General features: G+C 42.7%; 2 protein-coding genes across 2 annotated transcripts; both read left to right on the plus strand.

Moving 5' to 3' along the window:
• Positions 1–250: 250 nt before the first annotated feature.
• On the plus strand, positions 251–10942 carry LOC109641159 (flotillin-2). The gene is made up of 11 exons (XM_020105511.2): positions 251–462; positions 2500–2581; positions 3557–3647; positions 4301–4424; positions 4858–4976; positions 6684–6797; positions 6885–7004; positions 7169–7383; positions 8166–8349; positions 8884–9033; positions 9324–10942. The coding sequence occupies exons 1-11, from the start codon at positions 414–416 to the stop codon at positions 9360–9362; spliced, it is 1287 nt and encodes a 428-aa protein (XP_019961070.1). The 5' UTR covers positions 251–413; the 3' UTR covers positions 9363–10942.
• Positions 10943–11792: 850 nt separating this feature from the next.
• On the plus strand, positions 11793–19587 carry LOC109641156 (protein FAM222B-like). Its single transcript, XM_020105506.2, has 3 exons — positions 11793–11942; positions 13193–13320; positions 13790–19587. The coding sequence occupies exons 2-3, from the start codon at positions 13239–13241 to the stop codon at positions 15796–15798; spliced, it is 2091 nt and encodes a 696-aa protein (XP_019961065.2). The 5' UTR covers positions 11793–11942; positions 13193–13238; the 3' UTR covers positions 15799–19587.
• Positions 19588–20341: the final 754 nt, after the last annotated feature.

Raw genomic sequence — 20341 nt, forward strand, 5'->3', positions numbered from 1 at the left:
ATTCATTTATTAGTGAACTATTATAGTTAATAAATGACTATTGATTTATTTCTATTTTAATATTCATGAGTTTGTTTATGTATCGTCTCCTCCGATCACAACTAATCAATGAAACGTTAGTTCACATATATTATATATTATTATTATTATTATTATTATTATATATTATTATATTTACATCTATTTGTTTATTTGTTGTTGTTTTCGTCACCGCCGCTCTCGGTGGTCCCCGGTGTTCACTCATGACGTCAACGCGGTCGTTGGGAGGGGCGGGGCCGTGGTCGCTCGGGTGTCTCCGGAGACTCTGCTCGGTCGCACTCGAACAAACTTCGGGATAAACCAGCTCCACCTGCTCCGCGGAGGAACCGACCGGCCGCTGCTTCTTCTCCTGCCCGCTGCGGTGTCCACTCACCATGGGGAGCTGTCTGACCGTGGGTCCGAACGAGGCGCTGGTTGTCTCCGGTAGGTGCTCCGCGTCTCACCGACTCTGCGCAGCGGCTCGCGCTGGCGCTAACGGTTAGCAGGTTAGCTAACTGGCTAACGAGGCTACCTTTAGCTAGCAGCCGCTGGAGCGGAACCACTTGTAGTGCCGCCCCCCCCCCCCCCCCCCCCCCCCCCCCCAAAGATCAAAGACTTTGATGATGGAACTCTTTGATCTCAGTTCTAACGATAAACACGTGATTTAAACGTGTGATCGGAGCGTTAATGACGAGGTAGCCTCAGCTAGCTAACAGCGTTAAGTCTCATCACTGACGAGCTTCAGAGAATTAACGGCTCAGACATTTTGTTTTTAAAGCTCTCGGCTCTTAATGACTTCCTCCGTTAAAATGAATGTGATATCCGGTGAGAGCTCCGGTGAGAGCTCCGGTGAGAGGAGGCGGTCAGCGGATCACTCGGGCCCGCAGGAGGGTAGAGACGGGCGGGTGTGATCTCCTCCTCAGTCCCGTCAGCTGCAGTGACAGAGGACACACATCCTTCATACACAACCAAAGTACTTTAGTGTACCTGAAGTACTACAGGAAAAGTACTCATCTCACTCACGTGACTGACATATACATGGAAACATTTGTATTTTCAAATGATATATTTGACCTTTTCTTCTGTGAGCCTCGAGCTTTGAGAAGCTTTTAACAATAATACAGTGGTAATAATAATCAGTTTCATCAATGAAACACTTTTTAACCCTAAGAAGTTTGTCTAGGGAATAAAAGTATATCAGTTATTATTGTAATATGTTTTTAACAATAGCAATTTAACGTAAAATCTATAATGCTGTTGCATTTTGCAAACACAGTGAGGAGGTAAAACACATAATTGATATGCATCAGATTTATTCTATATATTCTCATAATGAAGAGTTTTAAACCACAACCTTCACTGTTGTATTTGTGGCCACAGCGCTGTGAACATCTCATCTGTTGTCCACCAAAAACAAGTCCTGTTAACTAACAAACATCTGAACTGTGATGAAAGTGAAGAGTCACAAGCCCCAAAGGAAAGATAATTACTGATTAACCTTTAGTTATGTGTTGTATTTTTTATATAATATTTATACTTAAAAATCTAAAATTGTACTTGATAATACTCAAATATAAAAATGCAAATAGTCAAATTACCATATGGAGATACAGAATATAGAATCTTCAAATATATACGAAGAGCAACAAACATTACACAACGCAACACTGGAGGACACCATTCATTCAGATGGAGAAGAAAAACAATGTGCACTCTGCTTCATGTTGTGGTTGAAAATCCAGAACGAACTAAGTCACCAGACGGGCTCCACCTGTTTAAAAAGTAGACATCAGTATGGAGAATATGTTCAGTACACGACTGTATAAACATAAACCTTGTTATAGACGAGTCACATTAAACAGCTTTTCAATTATTATACTTCACACTTGTGGTGTTTCTTTCAAAGAATATTCAAATATTCAAGTTTGAAAATGAAACACGAGTGAATGTATGTGGATTACCGTACAATTACTGGTTTGCTCAACAATGTACAATACATTTAAGATAATAACAGTAATTACAATAATCATAGCTTCCTCTAACAAGGAGGTTATGTTCTGTCCTCCGTCGGTTTGTGGGTCTGTTTACTCCAAACAACTGAGCTGAGCGTCACCAAACCTGAAGGAGGGATGTGGTCTGGCCCTCTGAATGGACATTTTACAGTATGATGATCCGGTTAAATGTGCAGATCCAGGATTTCTGACTTTGGAGCTCAGACTTATTTTTCTATCATAAGAGCTTGACGGGTGCGTGTGGGATTGTTTGGTTTTGGTGGAGCCTGCACTCAACTGATCGCCGTCCTTGTTTGATTTACGGAATGCAAACAATAATCATAAAGTGCTTCAAAAGACAGATAGCTCACAGGACAGGAGCAGCATTAAGTACAATTGAATGTATTCAGAGGACATGTATGTTATGTGTTGTCTTTGTTAATATTAAAGATGAAGCCTTGTCTTAATTAACGCGCTCCTCTCCCCGCAGGTGCTTGTTGTGGCTCTGATGATAAAGTCTATGTCGTGGGCGGCTGGGCCTGGGCCTGGTGTCTCATCTCAGACATTCAGAGGTAACAACACAGTATCAGCGCTTTTATTTTACATTTACAGCATTTTAGTTGCTCTTTTCAAGGGTTTTGTGCCAGCAGCTCCCACTCGACACAGATATGTGGATAATGCTTTTAAAAAGCCGTCTGTTCAGATTCATCTGGATGAAATGACCAAGGTTTTTTTTCAAACAGACCACAACTAAAATGTTCAGTAGCTTTGTTGAATTTCCACTGGGAGTCCCGGTCCCATTATCTGCAGGCAGTTGGTGTAAAAACCGCTCCACCATACAGCATTATGTCTCATATTACAAACAATGTTCTTTTTTGTTTTCTGTTTATGTTACATGCACTGATGGCGTGTTCGACAGATCTGCTGCCGTCTGATACCTCTGAGTTTTCAAAAGACAACTTAATGCTTTGCAGCCAGTAATTGTTGTAGACTGGTTAAGCTCCACTCTGAGACCAAACCTTTATCCCAGCATCTTTATTTTCCACTGCTCTGTTTTTCTGCCCTGTCACATGTCATGATTAGCAATGTGAAATATCCCATGACTTCATTTCCTGATTATGTTTCTGTCGAAGCTGGTTTATCCTGCAGAGTTCAGCCTGACTGAACTATGACATGTGGCAGATGTACAACACACAGCAGTGGATGGACACTGTCAGGACTCAGGATGGCTCAAACAAGTGCTTGTTGAATGGTTAAAAACGTATTTACGATACACATTTATTGTATGTTTTCGACATTCAACTTAAAGTGGATCACCGATAAAAAAAAATACTGTTGATTTTCAAGCAGGTATCAAAAGTCAAGTGAAGGTGCCATGAAAAGATTTAATTTATGAATCATGTCATACAGAGAGCAGCTCACAGGAAACAGGCTTGTGTTTGTCTCATGCTGCAGAATGTGGGCACGGTTACACATGTGATGAGCTTCTCTTACTTTATGTTTGTCTCTTGGTCTCTTGGTAAATATGCTTCTGTTCCCTGCTGTAGAATAACCCTGGAGATCATGACTCTGCAGCCGCGATGTGAGGATGTGGAGACGGCAGAGGGAGTGGCCATCACTGTCACAGGTGTGGCTCAGGTAAGATCACAGTGTCTTCACTGTGTCTGTACAGAAATGTGTCCCAAGCACAGAATATTGTCAATTAACAAAAGTTTTGACTTTTGATCAGGTTTCTGAGCTGAATAAAAAGTTTGAATGATGTTATTGGGGCAAAGTTGTCGTACAGTCATTCGTGTCCAGACTTGAAACACCTTCAAACATTGGCTTCTTCTTTGGTTTTGTTAACACAGATGTTTATGTTTGTTTTAATGTACATGTTAAAGAAAGTCATACAAAAATATGCTTTCAAATAATGTATTGACACTAGTATAAAAATATTAAAATTACTTAATAGTCTATTTTCCATCAAATGTTTAACTAGTTAAATATAAAGTAAGATATAAGGACGACTTGTCAGAAAATATATATCACTGTTTGTTTTTTCATTGAAATATGCAAAAATATATGTTTGTAAGATTTCTGCTCCTAGTTCAACAGCTGGAACTGATTCTGTATCAGCAATAATAAAACGTCACAATGACAAATGTCATTTCTAGTGGTGTACTGTGTCATGGTTTTGTAAATGTTATCACCTCTATAATGACATGTTGAGAGTCAAGCTCAGGCCACATTCCAAACTGTGAGAGTTTATTGTGTCACCAGATGAGCTGACGTCACTGTGTCTTCTTCAGGTGAAGGTCATGACGGAGCATGACTTGCTGGCTATAGCTTGTGAGCAGTTTCTGGGTAAATCAGTGATGGAAATTAAAGCTGTAGTTCTTCAGACTCTGGAGGGACATCTCCGCTCCATTCTTGGTATGGAAACTAATTTCATTTGAACTGTGTTAAGATTAAGACACCTACATTTTTAAATGAGTTGTAAATTTACGTGAATGATTTGGACTGCTGATTATTTTCTTGATTTCCTGAAGGGGACATCTTCAGATTTTGTCTTGAGACCAACCAACAGTCCAAAATATATAATCATAATAAAATAATATATTAGATTTATAATAATAGATTTTGTATATAAAACAGAAAGAAGCCAACAAAGATCTGGAAGCTTTGACATTTTATTTGAAGGATTTCACACTTCTCTAGGAGATAAAGATAATTCTGCTGCCTCGCTCTTGTATTAATCAAAGAAATCCTTTTAAATAACAGAAATGCCCAATGAACCCTGAAGAGCAGAACTGTTGCTGCTGGTTCGAGAAAGTGAATTTTAATCACCATAGCTTTGTCTTTACAGGCACCTTGACTGTCGAGCAGATCTATCAGGACCGGGACCAGTTTGCTAAACTGGTGAGGGAGGTGGCAGCTCCTGACGTGGGCAGGATGGGCATAGAGATCCTCAGCTTCACCATTAAGGTCAGTAAGACCACCAAGTGTGATGATACTGAAGCTTCATGTGTTCTTTCCATAGTTTCATATGATCTGTTAGTTTTGTACGTCATCACCTACGTGAGCGGCATCTACTTTTCTGTTTGAATGGAGAAAATGAACTGATTCATTTGGTTCCTGCTGTAATATCATTATGGTACCACTACCAGCAAAATGAATGTCCTCATCGTTCAAACATCGTCAGAGGTGAAGAATGCAGCAATCCTGCAACCGCTTCCACCTTTATCTTCGTCTACTGTCTAATGATGTCTTAACTACCAGCAGAAAATTTGAACTATCCCAAACTACCCTGAGATCAAACGTTTTAGGTTCCTAAGAATATCTGAAGAAAATGCTCATGAGGCTACTGAGAGGCCAGTCTCACTGACTGGTCAGTCAATGCAGTTTGTTTTCTCTTCAACACAAAGAGAAAACAGAACATTTTAAATGCACCTTCAGCCTAAGTCATGTCTAAACCAGCGCACATGCCTGACCGTGCAGTCCACACTGCATCAGAGCATAGGACCGGTGAATTCTGCACAAATGGTTTCACCCCTGGATGTGTCGAGTGCCGGGCGGCCCAATGCTCACAGAGTGAACATTATTTAGCTGACTTCCTGAAGCTCGGCTTGTTTATGGCTGCTGCGTTGTCATGATGAGTGAAAGAGGCTGTGTGTGTGTGTGCGCGTGTGTGTGTGCGCGTGTGTGTGTGCGTGTGCATGCTAGGCTCCACTGTAGAAGTCACAGAAACATCAGTCAACAGTCACAAAGTCTTGTTCTTAATCTGTGTAGTTTAGTATTTTAACTGTCGTTAAAGCTTTAAAAGATGTTTTAATAAACATGTTTATCTGGTGCGGCGGCTGCGTGTCCCTGACGTCTCACCAGAGAATCTGTCTCTACTGGGTTTCATGAGTCTAAAAACTGACTCTCAGGAGACTTGCTCTGTTCAGCTCAGTGATGTTGATAAAGGCTAATTGAGGAGTGGCGCAGATACAGCAGCTGACCATAGTAACTTGCGGGAAGCTCAGTCCATTTCTACCACATCAATTACTCCAGGTCGAGACGGTTTCTGTGAATGATGAGCATCAGCACCAGTTTGCTCATTAGTGGAGGACTCGGTCATTTGTGGGTTGTTTTATGGTGGTTTCTGTTTTTCATCTGTCTGGTTCAAAACAGCAACATGGTGAGAGCTTTTCTGATGGTTTAGATTTTATTTGTAATAAGAATCACATTCTCCTGCTGATGTTCCTTATGTTGCCTTAGAATGAGGCTCAGACCTGTTTCTGATCAGACTGTCAACACTTGTTCTGAGTAAAGAGGATCAGGGATCAATAATCGGTTAGAACACACAGACAGAAGGCAGCTGACACACGAGTCCCCTGCTGAGCACTGAGAGAAAATATTAAAGAATACACCCTCTACAAATCAAATGAAAAGACTCATTGTAGTCATTTATTTATGGAAGCTGTTTGCAGTGTGTAGGAAGAATGGAACTTCACCTCAGTCCAACCTCGTCTCAGACGCTATCTATGAGGATTTCTTATATTTTAACTTCATACTTTTAATCATAAATAATGTTACATTTTCACAGTTGAATTTATTTAAATAGCTCCTGCTAAAAGCCGTTTACAGTTATTTTCCTGTGGTTCAGTGTTTACAGGAGCTCTAGTTTGACCTAGTTCTCTGTGTTCACAGGATGTGTATGATAAACTGGATTACCTGAGCTCCCTTGGAAAGACCCAGACTGCAGCTGTCCAGAGGGATGCAGACATCGGTGTGGCTGAGGCAGAGAGGGATGCTGGGATACGGGTAAGAAGGCATTAGCAGGCGTGAGACTCTGAGAAGTTGATTCTGTCGATCACAACAACCATCTGATCACCGCTCTGCTTCTCGTAGGAAGCAGAATGTAGGAAGGAGATGATGGACGTCAAATTCCAGGCTGACACCAAGATGGCCGACTCCAAACGAGAACTGGAGCTGCAGAAAGCTTCATTCAACCAGGAGGTCAACACGAAGGTGAGGTTTTAATTTGCACTGATGAATTAATGCGTAGGGTGATCGGTCAGTTGTAGAAATGTTGTTTACAGGCATGTTGTTCTTTGATATCATCTACAACACATCAAGAATGTGTTCAAGGTCTGTTTCCTCAGGTGTGTGTATTTGTGTACTGATGTTTTTAGAAAGCAGAGGCCCAGCTGGCATACGAGCTGCAGGCAGCCAAAGAGCAGCAGAAGATCCGTCTGGAAGAGATTGAGATCCAAGTTGTGCAGAGGAAGAAGGAGATCACCATCGGAGAGAAGGAGATCGATCGAACAGACAAGGAACTCATCGCCACTGTCAAGAGGCCTGCTGAGGCCGAGGCCTACAAAATGCAGCAGCTGGCTGAGGGACACAAGTGAGTGACAATGCATCATTTAACAGGGACTTCAGTAGGTTTAATGTTTTATCACTTGAACATTGAAAGGTCAGAGAGAACCAACACGAGGGTCATAAAAATCCCTTTCTGCTCCCGTCCTCCTGGGACACAGTGGCTTAAAGACGTTACACAACAAGCTAATCAAGAAGCTAACGCTAATGTCCACACGCATAACGCTCTTGTATCAATATCACAGCTTTGTTTTCCAGAATAACAACAAGCTTGACTCTGATTCTGAGCAGCAAACAGTTGGTGGATATTTGTGAATCATTTGTGGAACGCTCAACAGTCGGGTTTTACACCAGTGACAGGAGCAATGAGAATGAATAAAACATTACAAGCAATATATTCTGTCACTGGTGAGAGAAACATTAACAGACACTGCATGTGACGTGTCTCACTGTTTCTCTGTTTACACCTCAGTGCATGTTACCATTCAGTGTAGTCCAGTTATTGATGCCTCTCCACAGGAAGGTCAGAGTTCAGCAGCACCATCACTGTACTTCTGGTATTTATCGTCTGCCTTAAGGACAAACTCGCAGGTTGAATTATTAAGCCTCACATATCCATGTGTTGTGGTGCTTTAATTATGTCGTTTTTCAAAGAGTTCTGTGTGAGGTGTCGGGTGGTGTTCATTACACAGTTGTCAAACAGAAACATCATTTGGAAATGTTGTACAACTACAGGGCATGTAAAGCCAAAATACATTTTTGGCAGTTAGAAGGATCTGCAGTTGTTTTAACTTGTGTTTGTCCCGACAGGATTCAAAAGGTGCTGATAGCTCAGGCAGAGGCGGAGAAGATAAGGAAGATTGGTGAGGCGCAGGCTTCCTCCATTGAAGCAGTCGGCAAAGCCGAGGCGGAGAAGATGAGACTGAAGGCAGAGGCCTACCAGCAGTACGGAGAGGCAGCTAAGACTGCACTGGTCCTGGAGGCGCTGCCTAAGGTAACACACAAGAGTTCATCAGAAGTGTTCATCAGACAACTTCCCTGCACATCCAGCCTGTGTGTTTACTTTACTTACTTTAATTTTAGTTAAGAAGATTGAAATAACTCTCACATGTGTCCGTTAAAGATGAAGCTCCTGCTCTGAGACAGTCAGACCAGCAGAAAGACATCACTGTACCATCGTGTTTGTTAAATCAGTGTCTCACAACGCGAGCACAGTTAACGCTGTGTCAAAGAAACTAGCTCGGTTCTAGTTTTCATAAATGCAGTAGTTATTATAATATTATATATAACTTTTTTGTAATATTCAGGCCTAGAACCCAGATTTAAAACAGAAGATGGTGAGAGATAGATTTTAAATGAACCTTGAGGATCTATGACTTCGCTCCGTCTCTTCCTGTTATCATCACAATCGCTTCATCTTGATGATTCATATGTCATGAGACTTTGAGTGCATCACATGAGCATGATTACATATACGAGATGTGATTGTGTCATACTTACAGTAAGCACTTGAACTGTGTTTTCGCAGATTGCGTCTAAGGTGGCGGCACCTTTGGCAAAGACCAATGAGATCGTCATCCTGAGCGGGGAGGGCAGCCGTGTGACGGGCGAGGTCAACCGCCTTTTGGCTGAACTTCCTGTGTCTGTCAACGCTCTCACTGGAGTGGATTTGTCAAAGGTGAGTTTCTGTTATAATGATTGACACTGTGACGTAAGTGGACTTGATCAAATAGTGTAAAATGATTACTTTTATTTTAAGGTCAATTCAAGAACATGTCAGAAAACATAGGACTTGGCTAAAAGACAAAGTAGCTGAAAACTTTGGGGGTAATGTGACAGACATTGAATGGAAAAATTAAATATGGGTCATGAAAGTGTCCCAGATCAGTTATGGAAAATTCATGAAGTCTTGTTTCAGAGCCTCGGAGTCTCGATGCCTCGATGAATAACATGTCCTTGTTTCTACAGATTCCGCTGCTGCAGAAGATGACGAGCGCTCAAGCTTGAAAACCGACGCCACATGACTCCAGTATCTGTTGTATGCACTCTCATAGACTGCCTTTAACACTTGAAAGATTTTGTTGTTTTATACGTATATACTGTATACAAGGTGAATTTTGGAAACCTCTGGTGCCTTACTTTATACAGGACCAGAACATTCTGCATGCACTGCTGCTTATTCAAAGAATTTTTATTTAATTTAAACACGGGAATATTTTATGTTGTTTGTCTTGATGTTTTTATTCTTTTTTTGTATCTTTGGCCTGATCGTGGACGACGTGCTGACCTCACCCAGGTTACATTTTTCTCATGTGACCTGAGAGCTGAGCTGTTAACTCAGATTCTATGGTGTTTATACATCAGGGCTCAGCTTTCTGGGACAACAAGGCCTCTGCTCTCACTTTTTACCCTCCAAACGTTGATTTATATACCTCTTTCTTTGTTGTTGGACACATCTACATTCCCGAAACAATCTGAATTTTTCCCTGTTGATTGTAGAACTCTGTTTGTGTTGAAGCTCAAATGTTATTCAGGTTGATTTATGTCTCAGTGGCTGATTTTTTTAAATGTGACAAAGGTGCCCACAATCGTGAAAAAAGCTCCTTTCATTGTGCAAATCTTACTGTAGGTTTCTCTGCAGACAACGGACGTCAGACACGTTGATTTTTATTTATATGCTGACAGAAAAACAGGTAGCAGATTCTTATCTTGTGCTGAATTGGTTGTCATATTGTGTTCCTTTATTGTTTAGTGCAGGCTTTAATGTAAAATGGTTGTAGTTCTGGTTCTGATTGAAAAATCTTTGGTTGGTGTTTTGATTTTTAAAAAAAAAAGAAGAGAGAATTAAAAAACGACTGGAGACGTGTTAAATATATTAATATTGTGGAAAAAAGCAGAATGTGAATAGAATCTGAAAATGAAAGTCTAAACAGCAATGCCAAATAGAATAGACTGTCTGTTTTTATTGTACCACTAAAGGAAGGACGTGGGAAACAACAGTTTATCTGACGTTGATGTTTATTTTCGCACTAAAAATATGTGTAAATGCTAAGCCATGTTCTAGTTTTAATGTCTCACACAATCCCTACTTTTGTGTTTTTATGGTGTGTACATGTGTGCAGCAGTACACAGGATGTGACTTCTTATTTCTTCAAACACATGGTTATCTCCACTGAACCTGACAGCGACACGCAGTTTGAAACTCATATCTCAAGGAGATTGAACAACAGGTTTTGTTGTAGTTTTATTTATTGAGCAAACTGCCACAGAATTAACACAGGACTGTTATTATTGCTGTTGATGGTTTTCTCCTCGGTTGATTTGTATCTTTCATTGCTGATTTAGTGACTTGACAGACACCATATTGATTTATCTTGGAACTTTAGACGTGTTCAGTGTATAAACTTGACTCTGTTTTTGTAAAATGATTTGTGTTCTATTTCTAATGTTATTTACAACATGTACACTGTGTCTCAAATAGCCATGAGTTCCTGTATGCTCTTGCTGCATGTCATCTGTCTGTACTCAGAAGAATTAGTTCACTCTTAAATAACTGTCATTCTAATAAATCAAAAGGCCATCATTTATTTCATGTTTGCCATTTCCTATTTTGCACAAATTTCATTTAAGGACACGTTTCATGGATTCTGCTTCTTAGTTCTGGTTCAAAAGATAAAAATGTTTGGCTGATAAGAGGTGAAAAGGTGAATTAAGCGTATGAAAGAAATGAGTAGGATTTCATTTAAAGATCCTAATACAGCCTCAACTCTGTCACTTTTATATCGGTTATTTTATAATTACTCCCATAGTTCAACGGATGTGTTGCTTCTCTTTGTGCACATTTTAAATCGTATTGCAGTTGTTTTCTGTAGTTGTATAAACTGAGCTTGTACATTTTTAGTCGGTTTGTCAACTTTACAGTGTCGGGTTTCTGATCTGAACACTTCCACCTGCTCAGCCTTTGAGCTTCAGGAGCGGCGCAGATAAAAGTATATAATAATAATAATAATAACATATAATGGTGATAATATCTAATAATGGCGATAATAACAATAATGATATATAATATCTAATATCGAATAATGATGATAACATAATGATATATAATAACATCTAATAATGATGATAATTATAATAATAACATATATAATGGTGATAATAATATCTTATAATGATGATAACATAATAATGATATATAATAATACCTAATAATTATGATACAAAAACAAATGAATAATACAAAATCTTCAATCAGGGACAACAGATGAAATAATACAACATCATTTAAAAGTAATGTCAAAAGAATAAATGATATATAGTTATATAAAGTTTGAGCCATGAGCTGAAATCACTTTGTGTTTCTGATTTAAATGTCCCACTGGTTGGGGATTATTGCGCAGGCGCCCGCCGCTGACGCCTAAATGCAGAAGAGGGGTCCTGGCTGTTTGCGCATGCGCCATAAATGTAGCTGCCGTCGCCAGACAGCAGCAGAGCACCGAGACACCGGGAGGGTCTCCGCGTTTTACCGACAAAACCCACGTTAAATCTCCACAAAATGAAGTTTCCGTACTCATAGATTCACGAGGAGTAAGTATCTTCCTCTTTGGTTCCGGTGCCGCCGCTGTTCCGGCTCCGTGGAGAGCTAAAGTTAGCCTAGCAGCTGGCCTCCGCTGCTCCAGCACAAAGAAGCTCCTTATTTATTGTGGAGCTTGAACCGAGCTAACGAGTTCCACGACGTTATTTCACCGGGGGTGCCTCCTCCGAACACGGGTCCCGGGGCCCCGCGGGCTGCCCGGTTCGTGCTGTGTCCCGGTGACGTCCCGCACATCGGTATATTAACGTCATTCGTCCGTTTAGCCGTCAGGAGGCTGAGGCTGGTGGGACAGATGCTAACGACGAGCAGCTACACACTGAAAGTTCATCTGCAGAAGAACGAACGTGTCTGAGGACGATGAGTCTGTGGATCCTCGCTGGAGGTCACGACTCTTCACCTCAGCTTCATAGAGATCACTCACACACACGTTATCTCACCACTTCATCAGGACTGAAGCATCAGTGCATCCACTGTGATGAGTCAGAGGCTGTGAGGGTTAGGGTCAGTGATGGATGAAGTGAAAACAGGGATAATACCAAGAACCCCTCAGTTTATTTATTTGTTGAGGCTATAACAACCCCAGAGGACTGAACAGGTTTAAAACACCATCATAAACAGAGATCCAACTAATTCTGTTCTATTAAATTATTGGAATTAAACGATTGGTTATAAAATAATAATACTTGCAGCTGTTTGTGATGAGTCAAATGTTCAGAAGTCATTGCTGCTAATGACATCGTCCTTTGTGATAAAGAAAAGAGCTGTGTCAGTGAAATGAATGTGACACTGTATTTTATGACCTCTGATCCTGTTTTCCTCAGTCATGTCTCTGTGTGTGTGTGTGTGTGGGGGGGTCCTGGGAGCTGACTGGTGGAATCCAGACGTTTGCTGTAGCTGTGTCCTCGTTGTGGACGATTCTGCTTCGTGTGACAACATGTGTCTGCTGGTGACGAAGACTTGAGTCACATCAGAGGAATTAGTGAAGTCATGAGAACATTTACTTTGTTAATCAAAATACATTGAATGAGGAAATGTGTCTTGGATGTGATGGGATCGTAAACAGAATACCTGGAGGTTCGATACGACCCATCGAAACCTGTTTCCTTCACAGCGCGCTCTTGCAGAATGTCAGTTTATAACAGGCAGCCATTTGGAGTCAAACTGTCCTGGATGTCAAACGTCATCTCTCACCAACGTAAGTGTCTCGTCAGCGGGTGATTCACGCTCTTCTGTTTCTCCTCAGTATGGTGGTGAGAGGGTGTCCCATGCTGCATTAGTGGAACAGTGACATGCTGGTCTGTCTGCCGGCATCAGGTGACCCCACCATCAGACTTCTCTCCCGCACGCAGATGAACACTGGACTTCAGAAATGTAAGTGCTGTCGTCCACCATGTTGTTTCTGTTACGTTTCTGTGTTCGTTAGCTTGAGGGATCAGACAGTGCGGTTTAAAGTACCATTCATCCAAAATTAGCTTGACTATAAATTTTGATTGTCATTTTTCTGAGCCTTAAAACTTTGTTGTTTGACAATCGAAGATGACGTAATGATGTGTCTTCATACGGTGTAAATAATGTAAGTTTATAGTAGGTGTGTGCAGCATTAAAAGTGATGAGCAAAGTAACTCCACCTGTCAGGCAGGTTCAATTACAGCTTTGAAATGGGGGATGAACAGGTAAACGCTTCAGGTGGTGTTGGTTTTGTTGGGACTGTTCCCTCGATACACAACTCTTAACAGTTAAAAATACACTGTAGCTCAAACTATATAAACGTGCGGTAGATGTTATTTTCAACTTGTGCTTTGTTAGCATTTCTGTTTTCTGACCTTTGTACACGTTGCAGGGGAAACTACACAGAAGATGAGATCTGCCAGCTATCCAACCCCAGCAGAGTTGGATGCCTATGCTAAGAAAATAGCCAACAACCCTCTGACCATCCAGATCTTCCCCAACAGTGTCAAAGTACCTCAAAGGAAGCACATTCGACGCACAGTCAACGGGCTTGACACGTCCTCGTCCAGCCAGCGCCACAGTCCCTACCCCTCTCAGGTCAGCGCCAGCAGGGGCCTGCTAGCCGTCCTCCGTGCGCCTGCCAAAGGCGTCATCAAAGAGTCTGACGGTAGCCGCGCCCGACAGCTTCATAAGGCCATCATGAACCCTCACAGTGGACCGTACGCCACTCAAAGCACTTTAAATCTTCCCCAGCCTGTGCCGCATCTACAGGGCCCGTCCCAGGCTGCCCAGAAGCAGGGCATGGTTCACCCACAGGTGCTGCAGCAGCAGCAGCAAAGTATGACTCACCCAATGACTCTACAGCAGCCTCAAACGATGTCTCACCCACAGGCTTTACAGCAGAGGAACATGGCTCACTCTCAGGCTCTGCAGCGGCAGCAGAGTTTGTCCCAGGTTCAGACTTTGCAGCAGCAGAGATTGGCTCACCCACAAGGTGTTCAGAGGCAGCAGAGTCTGCCCCACAGTCAACCTCTGCAGCAACAGCAGAGTCAGTCCTGCCTGTCAGTCGTACCACAGCAGCATCTGTCTCATCTGCAGACACTAAAGCATCAGGCGGCTCCTCCGCAAGCTTTACTTACTCAACAAGGAGGGACTCAGGATCTGCGCCACATATCTGATGGAGCTCAGCTTCCGAGTCTGCAGCACACCCAGGGGCTTGCAGGCTCACAGCCTCTTCCTGAGGCTGTGGGTGCAGGACCCCCAACCATGCCTAATAGCCTCCAGCAGCCCCAACCGGGCTCATATGGGCCCCGAAAGCTCCCTGATGCAGATGCCCCACCAAATGTTACTGTATCTACCTCCACCATCCCACTGTCCATGGCGGCCAGCCTGCATCAGAACCGGCCCAGTGACATAAGCAGTATTGTGCACCAAATCAACCAGTTGTGCCAGGCACGGGCTGGCATGGGCACCACCTCAGTCTGCGAGGGCCAGATTGCAAACCCCAGCCCCATCAGCCGCAACCTGCTAATCAACGCCAGCTCAAGGGTGTCCTCTCACCACCCAGCCCTGGGCTCTGTGCCCAGCTGCCTCATGGTGGGCCCCCCAGACAAAGCTGCAGCTATGACTCCCAGTGCTGCGCTGCATTCACAGCCAAATATAGCTGCTGCTAATAGTGTACCTGCCTTTCACACTGACCCAGAGAAGGTACAACTGCAGCAGCAGCAGCTTCAGCACCATTTGCATCAGCAGAAACAACAACAACAACAGCAACAACAACATTTACAGCAGCAGCAACATTTACAGCAGCTGCAGCAGCTGCAGCAGCAGAGATCCTGGGCCCAGCACCAGCTGGCCCACATGCAGCAGCCTCCTGAGGGGGCCCATCCCTGCAAGAACCCAAGGATGGAGGTTCCGGCCGAGTGTTCTTTCCCCTCTCGAAACCTAAACTATTCCCACAAGCTACCAAACACTACACAATCCTTTCCTCTGAAACATCCTGCAGAAAAACCACGATCTTCATCCCCTGTTAACTGTGCAGTAGGTTCTATGCCTTACATTAATAGCCACTACATGCAGCCACTGTGGGGGGGCATTCCAGCCACAGCAGGAAACAATGGATCTGGCCCTCAGGACCTCCCTGTGACTTACCAGGGCGGGCAGGCCGCTGCATCCGCAGAACGAATCCCAGGGGCAAAGTATAGGCCAGGGAAAGAGGGTCCTGGTGGACCTTCGAAGTTGATGCAGAATGTGGATTTCTTAGGAGCGGACTTCCAGATGCCCAGCTTTCAGGAGCAGAACTTGGATGTTATGGAGAAGATGCACAGGTCAGCCATGGGCCACGTTCAGGAGCCCAACAATGGAGGAACTGTCCACACTCACCACCCAGGCTACCGTTAAATTGTGTGCTTGTTCCCTCTTGGTGTCTTGAGTTTTGTCTCAACAGCTACTTTCAGCTTCTGTGGTTTATTCTTTAAGATCTTGCAAGTGATCGATTACAGTTTATTGCTCTGGAGCTTGATTTGTAGACCCACCAGGTTGTGATGTTTCGAAGTATTCCTCAGGTCTTAAGCCATGTCGTACCTTTTGTTGCAGATGAAGGGTTTTGAGATTGTTGAATAGAAAATCCCTCTTTTCATCACTGGCATGTACTGCTGCTCTTTTTTCATGTATATATATAACGTGTTCTGAAACATTAGTTTGCAGCTGAGAGTACTCTCACTATATAACCGTCACAGTGCTTCACCTCGTTTGACAACATGGAACAACTTTACTTTTTTCCCAGCATTTGTGGCCTTACAACTGCCCAAAGGCGAGACTTAGGATGTCCACGTGTGACGTTTTTATTTGCAGTTTTTTTTATCCTCTTAACAGTTTTTGATCCATTTAAACAAGAAGGTTTCATGTATATGCAATTAACAAGACTGTTGAAAAGGTGATTGTCCGTGGAGCTCGCTCCTGTAGTTGACACTGTTAAGGTTCTGAGCGAGAGCCACGACGACTCCCATCAGGAACACACGGCTTCCCAATTGTGCTACGAGCGGTGAAGGTAGTTTTTGCTTTGTTCCGTGGGGGGATCACGTCGTGTAAGAAAACACTCATTGTTTTAGTTCAACATAAGACAAAGGCCAGCTCTCGCAAAATCAGAAACGTTATCCATTCCTGAGATTTGCGTAGTTTCTCAAGTTGACACTAGGTCGTTTAAAAAAAAAAAAAAAAAAGTTTAAAGTGCCCTCTTGTGTGTAATATTTTAAGATTTGCTTTTGGAGTAGTTATTATTTTATTAAATGTTTCATTTTATTTCAGTAGATGGTCCAACTTGAACAGTAGAATGACTTTTTAATGTTATGGTTAACGTTTGGCAAAAGGAGCAGAGACTCCGTTAGCCCCTATTTGTCTAAAGCTAATGTGAAGCCGAATAACAGCCCATTATTATTGAAATGGTTTACGTGTCGGTGTGTGAAAATCACAAAATGTATCAAGCGGAGGAAAATGCTTTATTTCCCTGTTTCAACATATTTCCTCACCACTTTACTACTGTAACGCAAGTGAGCTGATGTGGACTGTATCTGTGTGGCACCTACTAATCACTGGCCTTACCCTGTGTCGTACTTCTGCTACCTATAAAGAAACAGAACTTTCACTGCAGGTTGTTCTGCTAGATGTTTCTAGCACAAAGCTCCGGATCTGTTTCCTCCTCTTGTTCTTTCGGGGTCGATGTTGTTTGGGCATATGTTCATCAAGCCTTCTGGAAAAAGCCTTAACTGTCACAGTGATTATCCTCCACTTCAAACTTTACTGACTTTTCTTTGTCTGCAGCCCAAACCTAAGGCTACATCCACACTACTACGTTTTCCGTTTGATACCTCCTGACGTCCACAGTACTCCTGAGTTTCAGAGACGCTAAAACTCCGCTGGCCCCGTTTCAGACTGAAAAAGTCCGGGGCTGCGTTTGAGTCTGGACAGGATTTTTAGAAACGATGATGTAGACGCTCACAACCACTTTTACTCTCATGATGTAGCCTTTGCTGATTTGTCAGGGTCCTATCACATGACCCCCCCTTCAGGAATAAAACAACAGAGTCTCGGCTACCGGTGTAGAACGCAAAACAGGGATCATCAATTACAAGCATTGCTGACCCTGCTGTGCAGTTACATTCTGCTTTTTACAACTGTTAACGTGTAGGAGACGAGATGTTACTCGTCAGTGTCCTGGGTTGTAGTCGAGCTCTTTCTGCAACCTAAGCCTGTGTTCGAGGATTAAAATTGATTCGGAGCCAAAACGTTTGTAAGGATGTAAACTTAGTCTGGCGTCATTGGGAGAAGGAGTCGAGTTATTCTCTTCTTTCCCTCGAGATTTCGGTTCATTTGTCGAAACTGTACTGTCAGATCAGTGGGCATTGTTAATACGTGCAGGCAGTGGGGACGGGTGATGTTGCCTTAAATGGAAATATTAAGGTAATAACTGTCGATAAATAACCCGTCATCGTTCTGTCTGAGGTGTCGCCTCTCTACTGAGGATTTAAGATGATTTTAAGAGTAAATATAAATAGTATTTAGCAGAATTACTAGGTATGTAGAACAGGGCTGTAGCAGTTATTTTAAAGTATTTGATCTGTGTTTTAGTTATTATTATTCCTAATAAATATCCTGATATAGTTTAATTTATTTTCTCGGACCACTGCATCCTGAAGCCATAGGTGATTTCACATTAGGTGCCATAGGCGACACATCGAGGCAGACGAGTGTAAACAGATGCGCTCAGACGCAAAATAGAGGTTTTGCATCTTCGCTGAGATCTGACGTCTGTCGCAGGGTTCTCCGAACTCTGATGAAAAGAGGCGGAGCGGCGAGATGATGTGTCATCGTCAGAAACAACGATCGAGATGCAAACTACCGATTCTTGATTTTGGTCTTCATACTTGATGGCAGTTTTTTTTTTTTTTTTTTTCCTGGCTCTCGTTTTTGACGTGCCTGCTCCTCGAAGCTGCTATTGAATTTAATCTTAACACACACTCGTATGTTTTGTGTGTGAGTGTGTGTGTGTGTGTGTGAATAGTTATGATGTATGGGCTGTATCGGTGAATATAAGTTCTTATTTATGGGATGGGGGAAGGAAGGGTTAAGATTGGCTGTCCACTCTGACGCTGGTAAACTGGCCGTTTGTCTCTTGGAGCAGGAGACGATTCTTATTGTCTAATAATACGTGAGCAGTGTTTGAAGTGGCAGAGTGATTTTCAGGCGTCTGTCTCACTGTGGCCTAAAGACAGACGCCTTCACATCAACAGACACTGAGTGCAACCCCTCTGAGCGACCCGCCCTGTTAATGTTGAACTGCCTCGTCACAGCCCTTTACAGTCAGGTTCTACACTTTCATATGAAGTGCCTCCACTGGGCTTAGTATGGAGAAACGTGTGAGTGGATGCTTGTGTGTGAGCGTGTATGTTAAGCTTGGGTACTTGCACACAGGTGTGCATGAAGTTGATCTCTAACGGGGGACCAAGCTACTTAGTGTAACTACTGATACTGTGTCATGGACTGAAGTCCTGAAGTGTGCCACGACTCCCAGACGCTGTCGGGATGTGTGAACTGTTTGCTGCTGACTCACTGACCAAAGTGACCAAGCGTCCCTCTCTGTAACCACCCCCGACCAAAAGGCTCGGTAGTGGGAACTCGTTATGTGCCGACTGTAATAAGCAACCACCCGGTGACATAAAGTGGAGCCGCTGCCCCCGTTTGGACGGTCGGAGAAAATCTTGTGAAGTAAAAGTGTAAAGATGTGAAGAGGGAAGAAAAACAAATCTCGAGCCGACGTTTCCTGCCTCCACAGACCAACTTGTTTTTGTCCGAGTGAGATTCAGGTGTTTGGGTTCTTAGCAGAACTCACTGTTTGTTTTTGTGGTTCCATTTCACAGATCATGTCAACGTGCACTGTGAGAATCTGCGTCAGCACATTGCGGCTCACAGAAGTCGTGTTATTTATTGTGGCAGGTATGAAACGACACTCTGGCTTTGTTTTTACTCATCGATCGTCTGCGATCAAAGACGCATCGTGTGAGCGGTGGGGGGGGGGGGGGCGTTCTTTCTCTACTTTGTGAAAATGTGATATTCCAGTTTTGCCTAACCTTCAGGAATAAAATGTCTTGCACAAACATTCCCCCTAACCAAAATAAAGTTTGCAAACATAAAGATTTTATGAGCGACTTGTCTTGGTTTTCCACACATGAAGACGGTTTATTTAAATGTCTAAAGTTCCTGTTAAATGATCCATTACACAACATTATACACCTGTTTACACACAGCAGGATGTTCTGTATTGAACATTGGTTTTTAACACGACACCAGCCGGTCTGCGGCGCCAGGCTAACGTTTTTATTTTCTTATTCTGTGGTTACATACGTTCCACTACAGCAGGTTAATTGTATATTAATTGTTTAATTAAAAGTGTAATTATAAAAGTTCTATCTCTATAATCATAACTAATTAATGGCTCATATTCAGTATTTACAGAGTCTATTAGGAAATGTCATGATATCAAAAAGCTGCCGTTTTAGTTTAAAATAAACCTTTTAGACTGAAAAGTTCACTGAAGCAAATCAATATTCCACATGAAACTTATACACTGGTAACTTAGTTCTTTTATGGGTGGGGGGGTCGGGATCATTAGGGAAAACTGAAATTCTGGCGTCTGACACGAATCCTCTCAAACAGTGGACTCGGGTTCCACAGGTTCCCTGAAAGTTTAAATGGAAACTCATCAGTGACATTTTAGCAGTAAGAGACTCTTAATAATAATAATAATAATAATAATGAGTTGCATTTATCTCGACACCACAGCACAATGAATGGAATTAGAAACTGGAAACTCTCCGGTGAACAGTTCGCTCCTCAGGCACCTCGCCACAGTTCGCTCCATGTCCATGACTCGAGTGATTTACACAAA

The sequence above is a fragment of the Paralichthys olivaceus genome, chromosome 11 (assembly GCF_024713975.1).
Source record: "Paralichthys olivaceus isolate ysfri-2021 chromosome 11, ASM2471397v2, whole genome shotgun sequence".
NCBI classification, from domain to species: Eukaryota; Metazoa; Chordata; class Actinopteri; order Pleuronectiformes; family Paralichthyidae; genus Paralichthys; species Paralichthys olivaceus.

Bases quoted from the DNA above. Each gene is read 5' to 3' on its own strand.
- LOC109641159 (XM_020105511.2), top strand. From the start codon at position 414: ATGGGGAGCTGTCTGACCGTGGGTCCGAACGAGGCGCTGGTTGTCTCC. The intron at 3,648-4,300 runs GTAAGATCACAG...TGTCTTCTTCAG, and splicing joins CTGTCACAGGTGTGGCTCAG to GTGAAGGTCATGACGGAGCA. The intron at 6,798-6,884 runs GTAAGAAGGCAT...TGCTTCTCGTAG, and splicing joins AGAGGGATGCTGGGATACGG to GAAGCAGAATGTAGGAAGGA.
- LOC109641156 (XM_020105506.2), top strand. From the start codon at position 13,239: ATGCTGGTCTGTCTGCCGGCATCAGGTGACCCCACCATCAGACTTCTC. The intron at 13,321-13,789 runs GTAAGTGCTGTC...TACACGTTGCAG, and splicing joins GAACACTGGACTTCAGAAAT to GGGAAACTACACAGAAGATG.